The sequence below is a fragment of the Pempheris klunzingeri genome, chromosome 16 (genome assembly GCF_042242105.1).
Source record: "Pempheris klunzingeri isolate RE-2024b chromosome 16, fPemKlu1.hap1, whole genome shotgun sequence".
NCBI lineage: Eukaryota > Metazoa > Chordata > Actinopteri > Acropomatiformes > Pempheridae > Pempheris > Pempheris klunzingeri.
The window spans coordinates 2,369,506-2,392,032 of NC_092027.1; the positions used below are offsets into that span (position 1 = coordinate 2,369,506).

Here is a 22,527-nt window from a genome sequence, read left to right on the forward strand (position 1 = left end):
ATTGACTTTATGAGCCTTTTTAATCGACTCATTAGGAAATTCAAGGGATTATTATTAATCATTGCCAAAATAAATTGCAATTCTGAGGTCCTAAACATGCTCGGAAGCTCATTAAACTCTGCACACGCATTAGTCAATAAAATATAGCAAAGCTAACAGGATTTTTCCTACTTGTTTCAAATGCTTTGTGACTATTTTGGTGCATTTTTACAGTCGTTGCTTCTTTCCATTTCTGTGCCCTTTTGTCCTTCACGCCAACACTGGTGCTGAGCTGCTTGCAGACTTGTACAAGTGACCAGAGCCAGACAGACAGACAGACAGACAGACAGACAGACGTGATATGAGCCTTCACAGAGGCAGCAGAGAGGAGGGCGTCACAGGGAGAGGGCTGACGTCCTTGTTGCTCCGATCTGCTTGTCAGTCTCAACACGTGGCTCTGCAGTGATGCTGCCGGCTGTTGTGATGTTCGGCTACACAGAAGATGATTCATCTGTTTGACTAGTGATGGGGAAGCTGCTGGTTAATATAACAAAGTGTCCATCTGAATATTACATTTAAGGCCTCCACATAATTATCTGAGATTCTTCCTGCCACCAGACGGACGCCAAGCCGCTGCACTGCACTCATGAGCCGTCATTAAATGAGGCTCTCACTGTGCATTTAGTGATCAGACAGAGTGGTATTGATCTTCTCATCTAACTCATATTTCTCATAAACTTCTCCTTTACAAAGAATTACAGCCAACTTTCAAATCCGAACATAACAAAAAGAGCTTTAAAAATAAAAAAGAGCTCCCTGCTTGCACCGTTATGCAAAACAAAATGAGTAAATATTCATAATTCATCTTAAAAAAAGGTGCATTTGGAAACCAGCAGTCGTGTGAAATGAGCAGGAACTGCAGTTAGTGGACTAAAATCAAACAAAAAGCTAAACCAGCAGTGTGTCCCCTTTAAAGCCTCAGTAACTGGGTGCTAGCAGCGTCAGCTAGATAGCAGCACTGACAACAAGCAACCTGGGCGTCCTCTTCGCAGCCAGGCACAAGGTGAGGCTGCTGCTTTCTACTTTTACCTCTCTCACACACACAGTATGAGTCACTGCAACCTCACGGTGCATCTATCAGGAGGTGATACTGGTAAGGTGAGAGAGTTGACATAGAGAGAGAGATATATAAGTAGAAAGCAGCACACAGCAGGATCAACAGTATCTGGACGTACATTTGTTCTTGGTCCCACTGAAGGAAACTTCAGTCAACAGACACACTGTGATGTTTAACAAGGACAAACACAAAGCCTGCTCCACACAGGAGTGTGTTTGTTCCCAGACTGGGATGAAAGAACTGGACTGGCCTGACCTGACATCCAACCCTGTAGTGGTATAATGGCTCTATAATGATGGTTTGGGAATATGTTCAGGCATCACACAGGGCTGAAAATGTCTCTGGCTCCTCCACTAAAGCTCAAACAAAATGAAAGAGAAAACACAACCAAAAGGTAAAGATGAGAACATAAGACATGTAAAATATGGTAACGAAATATAAAACTAGAATTATTCCTTCTGTTTCTAAGTTAAGGTGTTGAATAAAGTGAGAAAAGTGTTTGTGCAGAACATCATATCATCACAGTGAAGCCGACCTTTGACCTTTTCAGTATAAAATATCATCACTTCATCCTATCAGACATTTATGTGAAGTTTCGTCATAATTAGCGTTTGAGGAAACTTGACCTTTGACCGATCAGCTTCATGTGAACTTCAAGTCCTCGAAAATATGAAGGATGAACCTGAAGACAGCCCAAATAAAACATACATAAATAAATAAAATATCATACAATACTTTAGTAGGCAGGTGTTTTAACAACCATGAGACGATGAGAACCAGGTAAGAGCAGGTGGAGACGGGCAGAGCAACAAATACATGGACTGTGATGGTTAAAACAGCACCTGTGCTTGTGAAGTAACTAACTATATGTTTAACCTGCGATGGTGCAGGTAAAAGTAAGACATGATGCCCGACGAGGTGTATCATTATCAGGATCATTCATTTATATTTTCATATGTTTTGCAACCAAAAAAGTTTTTCACAAGCCATAACTCTCATACAGACAGGTCATAGATCCTTATGGTGCAGCTGTTAGCCAGAAAGCTAATGTTACGCTAGCAAGATTCAACATAAATAAAGCCACGTAATTTCACAGTATGCTGAACAACAACATTAGCAGCTAACCAGCTACGTCACTGCCCCCAAATCTGTATCAAGACTTTCACGAGCACAGCAGTGGCCATGTAAATGGTCAATGATCTGTGTTTGTACGGCGCCTTTCTAGTCATTTGACTACTAAAAGCACTTTTACATCACATCCTCAGTCACACATCGGTCTAAGGAGACTGTTCCTTCACACACTTCAGGGGGAAGTTCGACATGCTGACTCAGAGGAGCTGATGCGAGATGATCACTTGTACATCTTGTTTTCCAAGATGGCCGACAGAAGCTCCTGGCGTGCAGGCATCCTAAAACTTTTCTGATTATTTCCAGGTTTACTTGAAAATATCAGACATTTTCAAAGTGGTTTCGGCCTTTTGGACCCTACTGGACACACGGAGAGGCATTAAACAGCAAGTAAAGGTAGTGTAAATGTAGAGTGTGATGATGAGGATGAGGATGATGATGATGGCGGTGATGTTAATGATGATGTCAGCGCCTGCCTGACGCTGCAGGGAGGCTGAAAAGAGGTGCGAGCGGGCAGAAGGACGAATGAGGAGTCAACAGGGACGAATCAATTGAACGCAGAGAGAGAAAGAGATAGAAACAGGCAAGCAGAGAGATTTATACAAGAAGACGGGAGAGAGAGAGGGAGATAAAGAGAGGGAGAGATAAAGAGGCACTGGAGAGACGTTGAGTGGGAGGCAGAGGGTAAAAGATAAAATGGAGAGGAGACAGAGAGGAGATGGCAGACTGAGTGACATCACCGCTGGCGGTCACAGGCCAGTGCTGCATTGCGGGAACCAGGACAAAAGCCAGCAGGGAGGAGGAGGAGGAGGAGGAAGGGGGGAGGAAAAGACAGAGGAAGAGAGAGGCAAGGTGGAGGAGAAGTCCACGAAAGGCAGGGATGGAGATGGGGGACAGCGGGGTGAGAGGGTTCGTGTGGGAGAAAAACAACAGAGCGTGTTCAACTTTTCTCCAGATACCTCCTCCCCTCCTCATGGAGCCGTGACAGCACTGCCTACAAGTACCAGGATGCATTGCGTGCAAGTTAATGCAGCCGTCGACCCCTGTCTTATTTTGGGATGTCATTTTCACTGCTGGAAACTTCGCTGCTGGTTTGGTTTCCTTGCCCTGAACTACGTCACATTACATTACACATCACTGCGCTGGCTCCACCCTCAGCATCAATTTAACATCCCCACAAAACAAGGTGTAATTTCCCTTTAACTGTGGTGAAGTGGACCTGAGCCGGAGCTGCTGCTGCTGCGGAGAACGTGGCCACCAAATTCACAGCACTCGACTCATCGGGTTTCTATGAAACATGAACTTTGACCTCGGCTCACTGCCAGCAGAGCATTGGGTGTTTCTCACTGAAATGCACCATGGGAGTTGTAGTTGACTTCTTTCCACAGACTTTTCTTAAAACAAAAAACTAATATTCTGTGAAATAAGAACGACAGCACGCATCTGTAAACATGTGAACTCCGTCCATCGCTGTAAATCATGGAAGATCTGAATGCAGTTTGGTGCAGCACTAAAATGTAAACAACAGGCACAGTGACACGCGGGTCAGAGAGTTGTTGCCGTTCAGAAAAACATCCCGCTGCTTCTGAAATCGATGTGACTGAAGGTTCGTCTTGCAGTGGCTTCCTGCCTCAGCAGGCCGAGGCACAAAAGGAGTGAAGTCAGTGCTTTTTAGCACGGAGCAGCAGTGGGAGACTGTTTGTTAATGTGTGCGTAAGTGTCCGAGTGTGGAAGAGGTCAGAGAGAGACAGACAGGAACTGCATGCTGAGCAAAAAACTAAACAAAAAAAACTCTTTTACAGACAAAATGAAGCTTTAAACATCAGTTTTTTAGGACTTACAGCAACAGAAATGCTGCTAAAGATTTTGGTTTGTTGTGTTAAATTGTAGGATCCAGTTATTCCAGTGGTTTAGTAAGATTGTGAACGTCACAAGTTCAACTAAGGAACAGTTAAAAGATGAAGCAGCCAGACAAATCAAACATTTCTCACTCTGATGCCTCCACTTCTTTAATAAACTAATGTCCTACAGCATGAATGTGCTTAATGTGATAAATAAATCACCTGCTTTACAGACGTCATGTGATGCAGGAGCCATGAAGCAGTCCTGCCCCAAACGACCCCACACAGCCGGAGACATTAAGGAGAACGCCACCACAGCATTTATCTCAGGGGCCAAAACCCTCCTGGGGCGACGAACACAAACCATCAAACCACCTAAATATCACGTTGCAGCTTTTTCATTGGGTGGACAAAACTCTCAGGATCAATACAGATGGGTGGGACATAGACAACACACTACGACTGATGCAGCAAAATACTATAAGGAAGGTAGTTTATCCCCCTCAGTGTACATGTTAACTATGATAATATAATATAATATCTAATCTTTCTGCTGGGACACCTGAGTTTCCCTGTGTGGTATCAATATCTGATACATAATTTACCAGAAAGAAACTAAAGTTAATCCTCTAACTTTCCCTTTAAATGCTCTGCCGGTCAGAACGATGTATTATTCACCTCACATTAAAGAGATCAGCATCCCTGCAAGAGAAGTCAATACTTCTCAGTCCGACTGGTAGCGAAGGTCAAATATCTTTCCCAGAAAAGGAGCTGGCCTGAACACATCCTGCACCATTATTATTTCATTTCGTCTTTGCATGAGGTTGTTGTTGTTGTTCTTGTTGTTGTTGTTGTTCTCGTCTCCCTCTTCGTCTGTTTGAGCTCATGACAAACCAGAGTCAGGTTCCTTGTATGTGTCCACATGTTTGGTCAATAAGAGCTGATGATGCTTTTATATATTTGGTTTGGTCGTTTTTACACATTGAGCTTATTAAATATCAGACTTAAAAACTTCTTATCAGCTTTGAGTGGCAAATGTGATTAAACTGAATTATTGTTTTACAAAATCTAAACTTATGTTAAAACTTATCTGTTAACATGTTTAAAGACTTTTTTTTCCACCAAATCTAATTGTTTTTTTATGTGATTTTGTCTTATTATGATGCAGATGAACACTGGTCAAACATTTTCATTGTTTTGATCCTGATTTCTGCCACATGAGCAACACTGGGACATCCGGCTCATCCCGACTGATGGAAACACGAAATGTTTGTTCCCAATAACCCGGAAATCAGCCACCTGGATGTCAAACTGTCCGCGTGTCAGCTGATGATCCAAACTACCCGAACAACAGGCCTTACCTTCTCTTGTACTCGTCTCTCTCTCTCTTCACCTTGCCCAGCACATTGTACAGGGCCCTGATCTCAGGTGTGATGGTGTCGATCTGCACCCCGACGCCATCCGGGTGCGTCCAGGAGACTCCGGGGCCCGTGACGCACGACTCCCTGCCGGTGCCAAACCGGCGGGTGTGGTTGAAGGACCAGATGGTTCCGGGGAGGAAGCGCGGCGGAGCAGGAGGAGGGGTGTTGTTGGTGTAGGTCCCGGTGTGGGGGCCGTATTTCTCGTTGATGTTGGTGATGGTTTTGGAGGGGTCGGTGGGACTCGGGGCCGGACTGAGGGAGAAACCGGACGTGGTGAGGTTGGAGTTTGAGTCCGTGGAGACTGTGACTGGGTTGAGGTTGTTCCCCAGCTGGTACTTGTTGTCAAAGAGAGGGGGAGGGTTCAGGGTGGGGGAGAGGAGGCCGCCGGGCAGGTAGGCCGAGTTATTGGCGTTGTGGAGCGGGATGAGACCCGGTCTGGCTGCAATAGGCCCAATAAATCCAGTCTGGACCCCCATCTCTTTGGTAAGCGGCTTCTGGTGTCCGTCCCCCCCGCAGTTGCCCTCCAGAGCCTGCTGCAGCTGCTTCTCCAGCACCTTGTTTCTGCGCTCCAGCTCGTGCACTTTGGCCAAAAAGCAGCGGAAGCGCAGGTTCAGGGTCTTCAGGACGCTGATGTTGGACCCCAGGTCGTTGCGCAGCGCCGTGGCCGCAGGGGGCACGCGGTGCAGGGGGCTGCTCAGGTGCAGGTAGGCGAGGCCCGACGGCGGCAGGGCGCCCAGGTCCAGCCCGGACAACCCATCCGGCCCGAACCCGCCGTGGTCCCCCAGGAAGTAGCCCGGCTCTGGGATGACGGAGTCGGTCTGGCCCGTCATCTGGTGGTGCTGCTGCTGCGGGGCCAGGAAGCCGCTCTCCCCCAGGACCGGATTCATGCTCGAGTAGGAAAATCTGAAGTGCTCGAAATCCGGCATGAACCCAGACTTCTATATGTTCACCTCGGCAGGTAATTCAGTCAAAATAATCTGATTATTGTCCCGAACCGGAATCAGGCCCTGCAGCCTCGACTTCTCCTGGTTCCCCCTGATGGTCACCTTTACGCAGAGGAAGGAGCTGCGGGCCACCGTCAGATGATGCGGTTTAAAAGGATGCTTTACGGGCCTGGGGGTGCAGCAGAGAAGCAAACTCCAAATGGAAGCCAACGATGATATAAAAATATATATATGAAGGACGCTAAGGTGCCTCTAAAGTCGCAGACACGCAGCTGGTCCCTGCAGCAAAATGAGATGAGAGAGAGTTTACTTTTACGCAGGACTAATTTCTAATCACAGTGGTGACGCGCACTTCCTTTAAATGTTTATTCTAAGCCTTAGAATAAAACACCAAAGCGGTAATTTGTAGTTTTACAGAAATATCAAGCACCGTACCTGGCAGTCAGAGGAGGAAAGGCTAATTTAGGCAGCAGAAAACGGGGTGAGCGGTGCAGCAGAGCTCAGGAGTAAAAACAAATGACCGACTGCGGCGTTCAGGGACCGTACTGACGGTAATACAGGAGCACCGGCCAGTCTACCGTACTGACCAGAGCAGAGGCGCACAAAACTTAATGGATTTCTCCCACAGAGGCTGACTTTACTAACTCTACAAGTATTTCTAAATGTTTTGTAGAAGAAACTAAACACAAATGCGCACCTTCCTTCCGGTTATAGTTATATAATATTATATTTCGACCTTTGAATGATAAAAAGCACTTAATTAAACAGTTTACCAAATAAATAACATGAAAAATCAAATAAATATGAAATTAAAGCTGGATTTAAAGTCTGCTTTTGCCTTCTTTAATGTTCGCTAACTTCACCCAGGGACGTCCAATCGATAAATAATTAAAATAATAAAACAAACATATGAAATAACATTATTTGTCCACGTTTTATGCCTTTGCCTAATCAGTGCTGTTGGTAAATATAGTAAATAGAAGCAATAAATACTTCAGTGTGCTATATTGACCGAGTTCCTACATTTACCATGATGCATTGCATGAAAGCTCAACTTTTAAAGTATTTATTGCTTCTACATTTAAGTAGACATTGTGACTACATTCACCCACAGCACTGATTGGACATCAACAGAAAAAGTGGCAAAGCTTCCCTTTAAAAACTGACTTCCAAAACACGAGTTAGCTCACAAAGCCACGCAGGAAGATTTGAATCATAAACTGAGACTCTATTTTTTCTTTCACATATAAGTGAGGGTTCTTTGTGGGGTTAGTGTGTCCGTGTTTACCCAGAAATAACTCGGTGTGTCGGGCCAACAGCCGACGCAACAGCCTGATTTGAGTTTGGCTTTTCTCCCAGAAACTAATTTCATTCTCTGCACCAAACTCAATATCCCCTGTCTGGACGGGACCGTGAGGTTCTGGCTGAAAAGTGTGTCCTAACAGCCCACTGGTTAAATCAGATGTTTTGGCTAAATGCACCAACACTCTGCAGACAGGTGACAAATTAAATGATTATTTAAACGTGCTATAGCAACAGGTAACCTTCTTGAAATACATCTTGCACTATGACAGAGAGATTAAATGAAATTGACAGCTTATATATGTTTGGCAGAACAAGTCTTGTTTATGAAAAGGGACTCGTAAACCGCAAAGTGGGAAGTCTGACAGTTTAATGAGCAGCGAGTCCGTCATGGTAAATAATTTGAGTTAATCGAGTGAGACAAATGATTTATGTAGAATGTGGCACATGGTGTCAGCAGACAGCTGGACCTGCAGCACGGCTTCATGACTTCCATCCTGCCTCAGTTTAATACGGTCGGACAAATTAACCAATTCCACGTTGGCTGTTCTCCCACAAATTAACTTCATATTCTGCAGCAAACTCAATGTCACACGTCTGGGCAGGACGCCGCTTAAATTATTGGACTAAATGTGCTGAAAGTAAACAGAAAAACCTGAATTATTATTGGAGTGACGTGTTTAGACGAAGCTCCTCACCATCGGCAGCAAAACACCAAATGAGGGAACAACTTCTGGTTCTTCCTTTGACCTTATTGCCCTTTTCTACATGTTAAGGCTTAAAGTATAATACACACTGAAGGCAGGAACCCATTCACAGCTCTAACTTCAGGTTTTATACCTTCACCAACCAGTCAGGATGCAGTTTACATCCACGTCTGTCCACGATCACACAGTACATGACAACTTAAGACGACGTTTTGATTTGTGATACAGAGACATCTCATCAGGCTGCGCTCACATGCTCAGTCAATAAAACTGACTCTGACTGAACACAACAGCTGTAACAGGAGGTAAAGGTGCAAAGGAGCTGAATAATATGGATTTAAAATGGCATCATTTCATCCTATTAGATCAGGGGTGTCCAAACCTTTTTCACTGAGGGCCACATACAGAAAAACACCCAAAGGGCTGGGCTGCTCACTAGAAGGGAGGTATGTTGCTAACTTTAATCCACTAGAGGGGATGTATATCGCCTCCCCTTTCTTGGCCCTCGGTGGACACCGTAGAGGCCCGTCCTTTGTGCTCCCCTGTCCCAGCTGGAGCTCCATCCGTCGTACCTCCACACAGCTCGTCCCATTAAAGTCCCATCATGCCAACTGCACCTGGCACAGCTTCAAACACATCCTCACCTGTCCTGGTCCTCTTTAGACTGCTAACATCCAGCAGCTCCTCCGTAATGCAGAAGTGATCTTCATTAGTTATTAGCTGTGCTCTCATCACACACCTCGTCTGAAACTCTCTACACTCACTTGCTCTCTTACGTTTCCTTAATTCGGCCATTTTGGGTCACCTGTAGCACATTTCTTCTTCTATTACTCATTTTATAGAGAAGCTGTCTCGTTCAAGAGAGTTGCTCCACCTAGTGGTGAGACTAAGAAGTACAATACAGGCCCGCGGGCCGTAGTTTGGACACCCCTGTATTAGACATTTATGTGAAAGCGTATGAAATATTTCCAGACCCAGACGATCTTCCCATCTTTTACCGAGTTATGGCGTTGAATAACGGAGCATCATGATGTTTCAGTGACGAGAACCTTTTGGATATAAAATGTCATCACATCATCTTACTAGACATTTATGTGAAGGAGGTGTTTCGTCAGGTCACTGTGACCTTTGACCACCAAAATCCAATCAGGTCAAACCCTGAGTTAAAGTGAACATTTGTGCCGAATGTGATGAAATCCCCACAAGGCGAATCCCAAGAATGGGAATGAGAATAGAAAAAGTCTCGAGGCCTTTTTCTTTTTCCCCACAAACGTAGGACTTTATTATCACGTTAAGTGCAAAGATCATTCAGCACAACACGACTCAGTGATGGAAAATCATCTCTACAAACACTGCAGTCCTCAGTGGACAGGACAGAGGTGACTTTTCTTATAAAAAGGTATTTATATTATTGTTATTCTTACTATTTCATCATCATCATCATCAGCTAGACGTTTGTTGTAGAAGAGTTTGCTCCCAGGAGCGGATGGCGGGGCATCCAGTTACAGGTGAAGGAAGAGGGAATCATGGGAAGGAACGGTGAGTCCGGACAGGACCTCACTCCTTGGTGGACATGTGCTGCACCAGGTCGCACACACGGTTGCTGTAGCCGAACTCGTTGTCGTACCTGCAGACGGACGGAGAGGAAATGTGAGCAAGACAAATTCTTTTTAAGAGACGCTTGAATGTTCCAGTCATACGTCGTTTGGCAGCTGATGGAAAAGAGCTTCAGTGCAAACAGGAAGTAATAAGAAGTGACGTTATGGTTATTTGCTTCTCTAATTTATTTTATTCTCCCACACGGCTGTCTTACAGGCTGCCTTCAGATGATGTACCTGGATCGATTCCTTGATAGTCAGATGTCCAGACACTGAATTTGTGTCAAATATTGTAAAAACTAGACGTCACAAACTGGAATATTCTCATTTCTCAGGTTAGAAAGTGTCCTGGTCGCACAACCGTGAATACAAACTTTCAGTTGTTGTGTTTGGTTTAATGAGGATGAGCTTTTTAAAGAGGGAGGAAGGAGGATTAGTATTATTATGGAAACTCCACATGTGATGACGCTCATGCAGCAGAGCAGCTGGATGAGAAGCAGCAGCCAAACAAACCCCTCCTCCCTGTTTATATATCAGCTTTGCTCAGCTGATGTGGCTAAATATGGATGAACACTGAAGTTACGCCGCCGCAGAGACGTGAATGATCCTCTGAGCTCCGAGGAGTTAAGCAGCCAACCAGATCACATTCATTTGGCTGAATATCATTGTTATAATGTGCCCTTATGGAGGAGTAATGGATACTTTAAGTGCTTTACCTCTTCTGCCATTAAGCTGCTGAACACTGACTCCACTCTTTTTAAATGACTTTTACTTCAGAGGAATAATACTTTTATTATTTATTGCTTTTATTGCTGTTCTTATCTATTTATGTCAGAGTTCTTATTGTAACTTGTCCTTCCTACTGCTCCATGTCCCTCATATGCTTTCCTTGACTTAATCATTTACTTATTTATATATATATATACACACACACACACACACTACTCATAAAAGTTAGGGATATTCAGCTTCCAGGTGAAATTTCAGGATGAACCTAAAATGCATTCTAACCTTTCCAGGTGAACTTAATGTGACCTTCTCTAAACCTTTGAATGCACATGTCCAACTGTTCAGTGTCTCAGTACTTTCTGCACCAGCTGCTGTTCTCTAACAAGAAGCTTAACAGCAACATTCACAACAGGTTTGATCCATGAATCCACCAATACATTTCCTGCTTCAGGTAGAATTGGTATTTAAACAGTCCTCCTCATCCTGCTGTTCACATTCTGACATCATGAGACCAAGACGACACCTAACAGTTGATCAGCAGCACCTCAACACTGGAGGCTTCAAACAGGAAGTCCTCAGACGGAGGTGTTCACTGAGCTTAGAGGGTCACAGAGTGTCATCAGGAGGTTGGAACAGTGATACAGAGACTGGAAGAGTCACAGAAAGGAGAGGAGTGGACGTCCTTTGGCCACGTCCCAATTTATTGAGGCACTGAAAATGTTTTGTTGTGGTTTACCTACCACTGTTGAAAACTGCTGAAACTACCAGTGCATGCTTCTACTTAAATGTCCTACTTTCATGATATAATATCACTGTAGCATTCACTTTTTATATTTTCCATATATTTCACCTGAAAGTCGAATATCCCTAACTTTTTGTGAACCCTGTATATACATACTGGGAGAGCTACAAACAAACTGGCCCCTTTGGGAATAAATAAAGTTGTGTGAAACTCACCAAGAAACCACCTTGACAAAGTTGTCGTTGAGAGCGATGCCGGCGCCGGCGTCAAAGATGGAGGAGTGAGGGTCGCTGTTGAAGTCTGTGGACACGACCTGAGCAGACGGAGACAAACACAGCCGTCCATACGTGCAGGGGCACAGAGGATGTACGCAGGGCTGCGAGCTGTGAGCCTGGATACAGGCCGTGCAGCAACACAGGCAGGATTCTTCTAAATGCACAAATATCTGCAGACTTTACTGTCTTAAAGGAGACGTTGTCATTACTGTAGATGTGCTGCCATCTGCTGGCTTGTGTACGGACACACATACACAAACCTGACTGTTCTGCTCATGTAAGAAACACTAAACATGACGTGATCGTCTTGTATGAATATGTGGAGGTCTTTTCTGTACCTGGTCCTCTGTGTATCCCAGAATTCCCTTCATGGGTCCCTCAGAAGCAGCCTTGATAACCTTCTTGATGTCGTCGTACTTGGCCTGAAGGAGAAGGTACTTCTCTTAGACTAAATTATGTCTCAAAGAACAACAACGCTGGTTGAACTGTTAAACATGTGACTGCTAATAAAGTTCGATATTTTAAAAGGTTAAGAGCTACTTACAGGCTTCTCCAGACGCACAGTCAGATCAACCACAGAGACGTTGGGGGTGGGGACACGGAAAGCCATACCGGTCAGTTTGCTGTAAGAAAAAGACACAAGACATTTATTTCATTTACATCAGTTGTGTTTTATTTCCCTTAACAAGGTCAAGCTCAGCTGGACCATTAAACTTTGGCTCTGTCCCATATTTACAATATATGGTTTCTACAAAAGCTCCACTGATTTGTTTGATGTACAGTGGATATTTGGATTGAGCACAAAGCCAGATGAAAGTTAACGGTACCCGTTCAGCTCGGGGACGACCTTGCCCACAGCCTTGGCGGCTCCGGTGGAGGCGGGGATGATGTTCTGGGAGGCTCCACGTCCGTCCCTCCACAGCTTACCAGAGGGACCATCAACGGTCTTCTGTGTGGCGGTGATGGCGTGGACTGTGCTCTGGTTAGAGGACGGAGCAATAATTCATGCGCTGGATAACGTGGAGGTGCAGCTGAACTAAAAGTAAAGCCTCAGACTTTTATTTTTTAAATGACAATCAGGTGATCGGCGTGTTCTTTACCATGAGACCCTCAACGATGCCAAAGTTATCGTTGATGACCTTGGCGATGGGAGCCAGGCAGTTGGTTGTGCAGGAAGCGTTGCTATGGACACAAGACAGGAAATAGATGTTACAAACAACACAAAGTTAAAGGTGCTGCTTACGTCAGACGTGCACAGACACTCTGACTTTGGTCTGACATTCGTTCTTTGGTGCTTTAAAGCATCCACATGCTCACATGTGTCCTTGCCAGACACTTGACACTAACAGGAGCATCACGTGACGTCACTCCAGCCAAATCAATACACGTCTCACTTCAGTCTAAAGAGGTCAATAGCATCAACACCAGCTGATCTCCAAACTACAGAGCATTTTTAACAAAGGCATCTTAAATTGAGGTTTAAAAGAAATAAAGAAGAATCAAAAATGTCAGCAGCGGCTCACCTGACAACCTTCATGGAGTTGTCGTACTTCTCGTGGTTGACGCCCATGACGAACATGGGAGCGTCAGCGCTGGGAGCAGAGATCACCACCCTCTTAGCGCCGCCCTTCAGGTGAGCCTACAGGGACACACGAGAGGTCAGCGAGCGGCCATAACTCTTATTTATGCTCCTCGGATGAAGACACAAAGGATGTAAGTTTGAACTGTCCTACAGCTTCCAGTCATAAACACTAGTGGGACTGACAGAGAAGAACAAAGTGACCTTCCTCCTCTTTACCGACTTTTTGCTTCAAACGTCTCTAATCATCTCCGAGTGAAACTGCTGGTAAACTTACGGAGGCTTTCTCGATGGTGGTGAACACACCGGTGGACTCCACCACGTAGTCCACGCCAGCATCGCTCCATTTGATGTTGGCGGGGTCCCTCCTGTGTGCAGACACACAGAGAGGTTAGAAAGTGTCTGGAAACAAGCCGCTAAAAGACACTGTGTTAGAAATGTGAAGCCACGTACTCGTGGAAGACCGTGATGTGCATGCTGCCGATGACCAGCTTGCCGCCCTCGGCCTTCACCTCTCCGTGCTTCCACACGCCGTGAGTGGAGTCATACTTGAACATGTAGACCTGCAGGAGGGGAAGACGGCACGAGGAGGACATTTAGGAGCCGTGAAGGAAACACAGATATTAACAGAAACATCTCACAGATCTCACAGTCTTTGCTGTGCAGCTGCAAACCTTTATATTAGCTCTCTGCTTCCACTTAATGCTTTTAAAACCTCCTTACATCTCCAAACCACCTTAATTCACTTCTCACAACCCAGATGATGATGATGATGTTGCTGACTTATCTTACTAAACCTGCCCACCTTCTACACCTTTGTCATTATCTTCCACTATGTCCCTACGGGGGCTCACAGAGGCGGACGTCTCACCATGTAGTCCAGGTCGATGAAGGGGTCGTTGATGGCCACCACCTCGACCTTGCCTCCGGAGGCGGCGGCACGGGTCACCAGGCGGCCAATACGTCCGAATCTGAAATGCAGGACGATGCATGCGGTCAGACATTTAGACCCAAACACACACTCACAGAGGCAGGAAGCACAGTTTACTTCTCCAAACTAAATAATACAAACACCTCTTTGACTTCTCGCTCTCTGACCAGCGGGTGGCACTGAAACCTAAACTACGATGGGAGTCCCAAGCGGAGGACAGCAGAGCCTCATGAGGCCGCCAACCCTGACTGGAGATAACAATAGTTGGCACCGGCAGCCAAAAGCCTGTTTACGCCTAATAAGGCTGCCGTCACAGCAGGTCAACACTGGAGAGCAGAGATGTTCAGTCAGGAGTGGAACACATCTTTATTTTACTTATTAACCAAATCACAGACAATTTCACACACATGATTAGTGCGAGAAAGTCCTACAATCTTCATTTGAACTATATCACAGGAGGAGGGAGGAAGAAGAAGCAGACATGTTACAGACTAGCCTGTAATAAAATAAAATAGAAACACAGTGCAATCGAACTGTCCAAGTCCACTTGGGTTTACTCCTGATGAATAGAAACTACTGAGAAATCTTTAAAGGCTGTTAAAGTGGTTCAAATTCAAACCACCGATTGGTAACAGGATGGGACAAAAAGCTGATTTGGTTTTGCTTCTTAACTCCTGTCCTCCTAAAAGAAGAGTTGCCACATAATAAAGTAAAGTAAAAGTTCAGCTGATGAAATCTGAACTGAAATCTGTTTGCAGGTTTGTCCACACAACAGAAATAATCTAATAATCTGATAGGAGCACACTGTTGCAACAGGCTGCTGCTGCTGCCGTCTCACAGAAAAGACACTGAAGCAGTCACACCTGAGCTCAGCCAACACAATACAGTACGTGCAAATAACTCCTTCACGACTGCACTCATTCAGGAAAAGCCAGATTGCTCAGGTTGACTCGCTGATTAGGAAATTACACAAGCCTGCATTTTTTGCTGGACCCCTTTGCAATCTGCAAATGCATAATTCCCCCTTCAATGCTTTACAAAGTCTGTAAAATGAAGAAGAGAATCACAGCGAGCTGATTTTGAAGAACAGACAGCGGAGGACGACACGCCACAGTGTGTTTCACAGTCTGTGCTTCTCATGTTCACATGTCCTGTTATATAACACGGCCTGTGTCACACTGCATACTTACTGTATGTCCTCATGGGACGCTTTAGCCCTGACAATCACACCCTCTGCACGCCAAGCCAGGAGCCCCCGTCTATCTACAGAAAGGTCAGGGTGCACCTGGAGCAGCCCGTGGCGACATCAGTGACACCCACTGATGGTGGGAGCTCAACGCTTCAGCTCAGTTCTTAAAGTCCTATAAATAAAGTTAAGACTGGATCCTTTGTCATGTGGCCTTTTCATCTGATAGGGGCTTTTCTTTTTTCCGCTCTGAAAAAGGACCTGATCATGAGCACAAATTGACAACAACCTGACAGCATTGTTCCTTGAATTACTTCGTTTTAAGGGCTTCAACTGAATTGAATAGATTTTTTTTTACAATGTGAACCACTTATGAAAGAAAAAGGCCCAAAACATCCTAAAATAAGAGCTCATTCAAGCTTCTATTATTCTTCCAAAGGAAAAACAGATCAGCTTTTTTCTGAGGCAAACTAGCTGAAACTGAGACTTCACATTTATTATCTGAGACCAGCAGCTCTGAGGCTCTTTCTTCAGGTTCCCAACCCTTTAACAGCCACAGTTTTCACACTGGGAGGCAAATTGAATGTATAGATACATACATACACATGTTTCTGCTACTGCAAATTCGCAATCAGGACTTGTGGGATATGAAAAGGTAGGAAAAAAACTACATTACAGGCATAATGCCATGAAACTGCAGGGCTTTTCCCTTTCATGGACCCCCAGAGGGAAACCTTCCCGCTCTGTTTGAACCCCTCTAACCACAGTGTTTAGGAGCAGTGGACAGTGCAGTGGCAGGGGTCTAACTACTGTCACTGAGCAGATCAAATATCAGCCTGCATGTCTCTGCAGTGGGCGGAAACCCCAGACGGTTACTGGGCAAACATTCAAACTTCCACACAGAAGTCACAAAATCTCATTGTCTGAATTTCTGGCTTCCTTCACTGGAGGAGAGGACACGAGAGAAGGCGTCAGTATTCCTCGGTTAGTTTTGGAAAGCACAACAAGCAGCCAGGAGGCCGAAATGGACCAGAGCCCATCTTCTGTTTCTGTCTCTGAGTGTTGGCGTTGGTGCGAGGCCAGGATCAAGGAGCTAAATCTCCCCACGGCGAGTCAGCAGCTGCTTCACAGAGGAGGAGGAGGAGGAGGAGGAGGAGGAGGGAAAATGTTTCTCTCCAGGTCTGAGCAGCGTCCATGAACCGCCGGCCGGATGATCTCTGAACTTCAGCAGAAAGGTTAGAGGGTTAAAAATAGTCGAGGGGAGAATAAAAGGAATGTGACAGCTGAGGAGAGCGGCGATACAGATGGAGAGGGGATCGGAGGGGTCTGAAGGGTGTGGAGGAAGAGCGGACGCCAAGCGTGACACCACAACACCGCCGGACTAAAAATAACCAGAGAATAGACGGGTCCTGTCCAGAGGCCTCTGTCACTTTGACAGCATTTGGACAAAGACGGTCTCTCACATATAAAATGATGCTCAGCAGGATACTAATTTTCCATGTAGAGAGTAAAGACGTGTACAGATTTAAAAACAAATCGTTATATGTAGAATTTTAAACTTTCTATCATTAAATCTGTAGATCTTCAGTTTAGGGAATATTATGGATGAGATTTTTCATTAATTGTTCATTTAAACAATTAATGGATGAGCTGTTTAATTCATCGTATTGTCTTCTACTGTAATGTAGCTAATTAAGAAAGTCTTATTTTTGTTCAATAAATCCTCCAAACCCCAAAGATGTTGACTGAATGATTCACCAGTAAAGAAGAAGTTATATTTTTATATTTTGAAGTGTTTTTTTTCTGCTTTCTCGGCTCTCATCACGTCCCCAAAGCATAAATGTCTGACTTCCATCTACATCAGAGTAAAAAAATCACCTCATCTCGTCCCTGAATCACATCCTCCTTTCAAATTTCCTCTCCTTCAACTGGCTCCATTATGCTCTTGTCCTGAAGTGAAATGATTAAAATCCGCTCTCTCAGATAATCACTTGAGGGTCACGGGAACATTGTCTGGGTCCTGAGGCGAGTGGGCCTTTACACTCGCCGCTGCTGGATGCTTAAAATATTTAGTGATTTAGGAAATGAAAGCTCCTCTACTCTTGCCCTCACATCGTGTCGCTCTGGATGGAAGCTGCAGCTAAAAGCCCAGAATGTAAAAAGCTCCGGTGAAGCAGAGAGGTTGTGCATCTGCTGCAGCCTTTCCACACTCATCCCGCACGCCTAATGCACAGTTAATGAGCCGCAGGACGCCCCACATGCAGGAAGGTGATGTGTCACATTTCCTCAGACATGGAAGAAAAGGATGAACTTGAGGAATTTGGATGCAACAAACTAAGTCACTTATCAGAGTTGTGTTTTCCCTCCCTCCTTCTTACAGATTCTCAACATCCCATTTAAAGTTTCCCAGTGTTTCCTGCCCTCTACATGGGGTCGGCACAGCTAAATAATCTTAAAAAAGTGATTCTCCTGCAGTATTTCCACCTGAAGGAGCGTCTACGTGACAGAAGCTGGAAGGATGAGAACTTTTCTAAGCGACTAAAATCAGAATAAAAAACATCAACTCACCCGTTGATTCCAATCTTCACCATTTTGTCTGATATGGTCTAGTCCTCACTGGGGAAAGATTGAAATTTAAAGCACATTTAATGCATATTTCATCCAAAAACACCTGTAACAAGGAGTCCAGGTGAGAAACTACACCTGACAAAGGCAACTGCAGAAATACTGAACTGAAACACTGAAGGTTTTAAAAGCTGCATGCAGAAGGAACTGTTATCAGAGATCTCAGAGTCAGGGGAGGCTGAGATGTACCGTTTGTGAAGGGGCCTCGGTCCGGCGTCCTGTGGGGGAGAGAAGTGAGAGAAGGGGGGACGAGCTGAGGAGGCTCCAGCTTTTATCCCCGCCACACACCAACGGGCACGCCCCCCAGCCGGCGTGTCAAGGTCGCGTGCAGCTGTCAGTCAAACCCTTTATTTAAAAGTCAGCTGAGAGGTGACACCCAAGACCTGAACCCATCTGATCCAGTCTGTCTGGTGTGTTTCATCTAGACGCTTTCAATAAAAATGACAATCTTCCGCCAAGAAAAGTAGTTCCAGGGTTTAATCCAGTTTGTGGTGGCTAATGTTTGCTAATGTTCACAACCTTTAGATTCAGGTGTTGATTAGTGGAGGTGTGAAGCCTCATCTGACCGTATTTTGGACAAAAAGCACGTGGTCAGCAGCATCATTTCTCAAGACATGAAGCACAAACGTGACGTTTAAAAGATTTTTTAGCAAATAAAGAAAGCTGCAGTTTGTCATAAAGATGGTGAAGCACCATTTGGTTTTATGTGAAGCCGCCCGGTGATTTATAACGGCATCTTTATTGGTGTGTTTTATCCAGCGACTCCTGGTCATCTCATCAGCGGGAAGCTAAAGAGCGAGCAGAGCTACACCCTGATAAACTTCACCTGCAGAACTGTCTTTTAAACTGATAAACATCATGTGTGGAATTCAAACTAAATCTAAATATTATTCCTCTCACAGTCGACTAATATATTTTCCTAAAAAAGGTTGGGACTTTGCTTCTCTGTAGGTGACATCGATCATAACACGTGACTGCAAGGAGCTTTTATTTGGTGTTGCTTCTGACGCCTCCTGTGGACAAAGTGTTCACTTTATTCACACATGCAGCTAACGTGAGCTGCATCAAGTTAATGTTAGCGTTAGCATTAGCTAGCTTTGTTTCAGCCTCCAGCGGAAATTAATATATTGGTGTCAAAACACGTCTTGTGATGTATTGGATGCACTTTCCCTTTTAGATTTTGGTTCATCCATCAATTCTTTTCTTAACCACAAAATATAGAAAAAACTTTAACTTTACCTGTGAAAATGTAAACGTTGGCTCGTTCTGGGCCGTAAACTGTTGAGTCAGGTTCCTCAGGGAATCAGACCTGTGAACAGACATTTAGAATAAGCTCCTGCAGGTGATATAGAGGCATCAGTATTACACTGAGACTGTTTCATGACCCGTTAAAAACTCCTGGCAGCTGCTTTAAATATGTAATAGTAACACTTCTGCGTCTTTAACAGGACTGTGAGTCGGCCAGTAAGTAAGAAAGTGTTCAAATGAAACACACAAATAAGGTATCATGATCATAAACAATCACATTAATAAAAGAAACTATATATATAGAAATATGATCATAAAATCTCATCACATAACTGTCGACCGTTATGTAATTTATCTTTTATCATATTATCATCACATTAAACTCCTAAATACATCGCTGTCACTGTCAGTGCAGTCTGTAGCTGCACTGAACCTGTTTTAGTGGCACTGATGAAGAAATAAAAACTGTTTAAAGAGGAAGACTTCAAAGCAGCGATTGTGAATCCTCTGTCCAAAACCAGAGCTCCCACCACCACCACCATCACCACCACCACCCTCCTCCTGTCCAGTCTCATGTTCACTGTTTGACACCGTTAGTCATGTGACCCTGTGGCTCTCACTGCTACGTGAACCACAGCACACACAGACAGGCGGTGGAGGGGAAATGTCACGGCAGCTCCACTCAGGTTATTATAGTTCTGTCCCACTGTAGGTTGTTTATACTGTGAAACTAGGAGTGCATTTTTATAGTCGAGGTAACACAGGAGGCGTTGATTTGGTGAACTTAAAGGTAGAACGTTGGTATTTTTAAACCTAGTCCCTGTTTTTACGTGTATTGAGTTATAAAAAATAATTAGCAGGCACAAAAAGTTTTGGAATTTGCTCAGAAGGTATAATAATCCTCGTAAAGTGTAAATTAAAGTTCTCTTTGCCACCGACAGGCTGGGATTGTCATTCAAAGTGTATGGAAATGATCCCTACAGAGATACACCTGTAAGATCCTTTATGTTAAACCAGAAACAGCCGTTTTATCACTCTTTTCAAAGCCACCAGACTCCATTGACAAAAACGTCAATTTTACCTAGCAGAAAACAAGAGCTGCTGGTCCACAGCTGCCTCGATCATTTAATTTGTTAGTGTTATTGTGTGTTAAACAAATATTTAATTGGATACGAACTAACCAAATTCACACATGAATGCAAGCAGACTAAACGATCAGAGCAAACGGCAGCAACTCCTGTGTTCTACTAACGTGCCGGGTAAAATTACTGTTTTTGTGAATGGAGTCTGGTGGCTTTAAAGAGAGCGATATCACAACTGTTTAAAGGTTAAACAAAAAGGATCTTACAGATTAAACTCTGTAGAAATTCTTCTTCAAAATGCTGTCAGACACTTTGAAGGACAATCTGAGCCTGTACGTGGCAAAAACAAGCACTTTTAGCAGGTATGCTTGATGACTACGTTGCAGCCGTTGCGGTGTGTTTTTTGCGGCTGCCAGTTGAGGTGATTTTCTGGAAACACTTTGTGCCTCCAACAAACCCAAAATACATAAAATATAAGGCCCAGATTTAAAAATACTCAAGCTACTCTCAAAGGTCAAAAGATGTTGAGATCAAAACTGGTTCATTACTGCATTTCAGCATGCTCAAGTCAATAAAACACTTTTAACACTATAGTATTAAGCAACTATAAGACATCCGAATTGATGAGACAGCCACACTCATAAACAACGAGATAATTAATTTGACTTTGACAGAATTTGAGCTGATTTGGCTTCAGTTCCCACAAACAAACAAAGACAAATGTTGTAATGTTTCTGCTGTCGATCTGAGATCTCCTGCGTATCCTTCACAGAGACACTGTCCAAGTCTATTCTCGGATAATAAGTCTGCAGGCCTGATCTCCGCAGAGCATAACTCACATCCATTATATTGTGTCGACACAGCGGAGGAACATCTATTATTGATAGCGAGGGGGAGGGGGGGCACTTTATGACCAGCCTGAGTGTGCCAAAACAAACGGAGGAGTATCTCACATAACATTTAGTTAAAGATCCTCGACTATTTTTACTTTAATCTTATGAGATAGTGACCACACGTTCCCTCTCTAACAGCGCAGCACGCAACCAAACTCCATTATGATTTTTGTGAATTTTACTTTTGTCTGTTTACATTTTCAGGTTTTGATTTAGATGCTGGTTAATTAATTACAGCATCTCCAGTTCACTAAGTGGGAACACAGTAGGGAGCCATTAGAGTCCCTCAGGAGTCTCAAGTTTTCAAATTAAAGGAAGAGTTACAAGTTTTTTAAAGTCTCTGAATGCTACAAAACCATAGCATCTAAACATTTTCATCCCCTATACTGTTACTGGTTTTTCTGTAGCTGAGATTAGTTTCTTTCAATACGTCTAATAATCAAATCTGTCTGCTTTGTATATTATTATCTTTTTATTTTATATATTTTTTACATTTCTTTATCTTTAAGTGCATCTTTTGGGGACTATTTTGGATTTGGATGCACACATAACATCTGATAATAGGATCAATTCATTGTTGGTGACTGCCTTTAAATCAGACTTGTCTCCAGCCTCCTCCTCCTCCTCCCCTGTCATCAATAAGCAGCATGATGCGCCATGCGTGGGATCCAAACCTGAGCCGCTGTGAGTGCTCACACAGCTCCGGGCCCACAAGTGTGCAGTTCTATAAGTCAGTCAGTGCAGGGTGAAGTAAAGGTCGGCCTATAAATATGACATCCGACCTTCCGCTGCACCGAGCCTGAGCGCTCATATAGTCCCAATATGTCAAAGGTTATGACATTTTGTGGGCCGACACGTTGAGAAAGGTGGCGTCAGGGCCGTGTGGAAAACAAAATGTGACTTGTGGTTAGTTTGGACTGAATGGGACCTTAAACAGTCGACACACAGAGCAGAAACACTCGGATAAGACAGACGTGGCTCTTTTGTGTGCGGACATGCAGGTTATGGCGTAACGCTGCACTTTATACAAGATCTGGGGTTGAGAAAGGCATTATCATTGGTCAACAACACAGCACTGATAACTCCCATGATGCACCACGACCATGCTTTATCAAAAAAAGAAAAAAAAAAGAACGAGTAACCTAGTTGCTATGACAACGCCTGGTTAGAAATTCAAGTCTCGCTCTCTCTCCTGTCTGG

At 44.3% G+C, this 22,527-nt stretch overlaps 2 protein-coding genes across 2 annotated transcripts in view; both read right to left on the reverse strand.

Moving 5' to 3' along the window:
* Nucleotides 1-6,436, reverse strand: part of iffo1a (intermediate filament family orphan 1a) — an 11,879-nt gene extending 5,443 nt beyond the window's left edge. Inside the window, exon 1 of the mRNA XM_070846621.1 lies at nucleotides 5,427-6,436. Within this exon, the coding sequence (XP_070702722.1) occupies nucleotides 5,427-6,412 (986 nt within the window). The 5' untranslated portion in view covers nucleotides 6,413-6,436. The remainder of the gene's footprint in view (nucleotides 1-5,426) is intronic.
* A 3,260-nt stretch (nucleotides 6,437-9,696) lies between these two features.
* Nucleotides 9,697-18,349, reverse strand: LOC139215084 (glyceraldehyde-3-phosphate dehydrogenase-like). The gene is made up of 12 exons (XM_070845916.1): nucleotides 18,294-18,349; nucleotides 18,048-18,095; nucleotides 14,234-14,333; nucleotides 13,816-13,925; nucleotides 13,640-13,730; nucleotides 13,307-13,422; nucleotides 12,884-12,965; nucleotides 12,611-12,762; nucleotides 12,328-12,406; nucleotides 12,122-12,205; nucleotides 11,724-11,821; nucleotides 9,697-10,066 (listed from the first exon to the last, which is right to left on the reverse strand). The coding sequence occupies exons 2-12, from the start codon at nucleotides 18,068-18,070 to the stop codon at nucleotides 9,997-9,999; spliced, it is 1,005 nt and encodes a 334-aa protein (XP_070702017.1). The 5' UTR covers nucleotides 18,071-18,095; nucleotides 18,294-18,349; the 3' UTR covers nucleotides 9,697-9,996.
* Between the last annotated feature and the right edge of the window lie 4,178 nt (nucleotides 18,350-22,527).

Excerpts from the sequence above, each read along its gene's own strand:
- LOC139215084 (XM_070845916.1), bottom strand. The coding sequence starts at position 18,070 with ATGGTGAAGATTGGAATCAACGG. Across the intron at positions 12,407-12,610 it reads GTCGTCCCCGAGCTGAACGG|CAAACTGACCGGTATGGCTT; the intron begins GTACCGTTAACT and ends TTTTTCTTACAG. Across the intron at positions 12,206-12,327 it reads CTGTGCGTCTGGAGAAGCCT|GCCAAGTACGACGACATCAA; the intron begins GTAAGTAGCTCT and ends CTTCTCCTTCAG.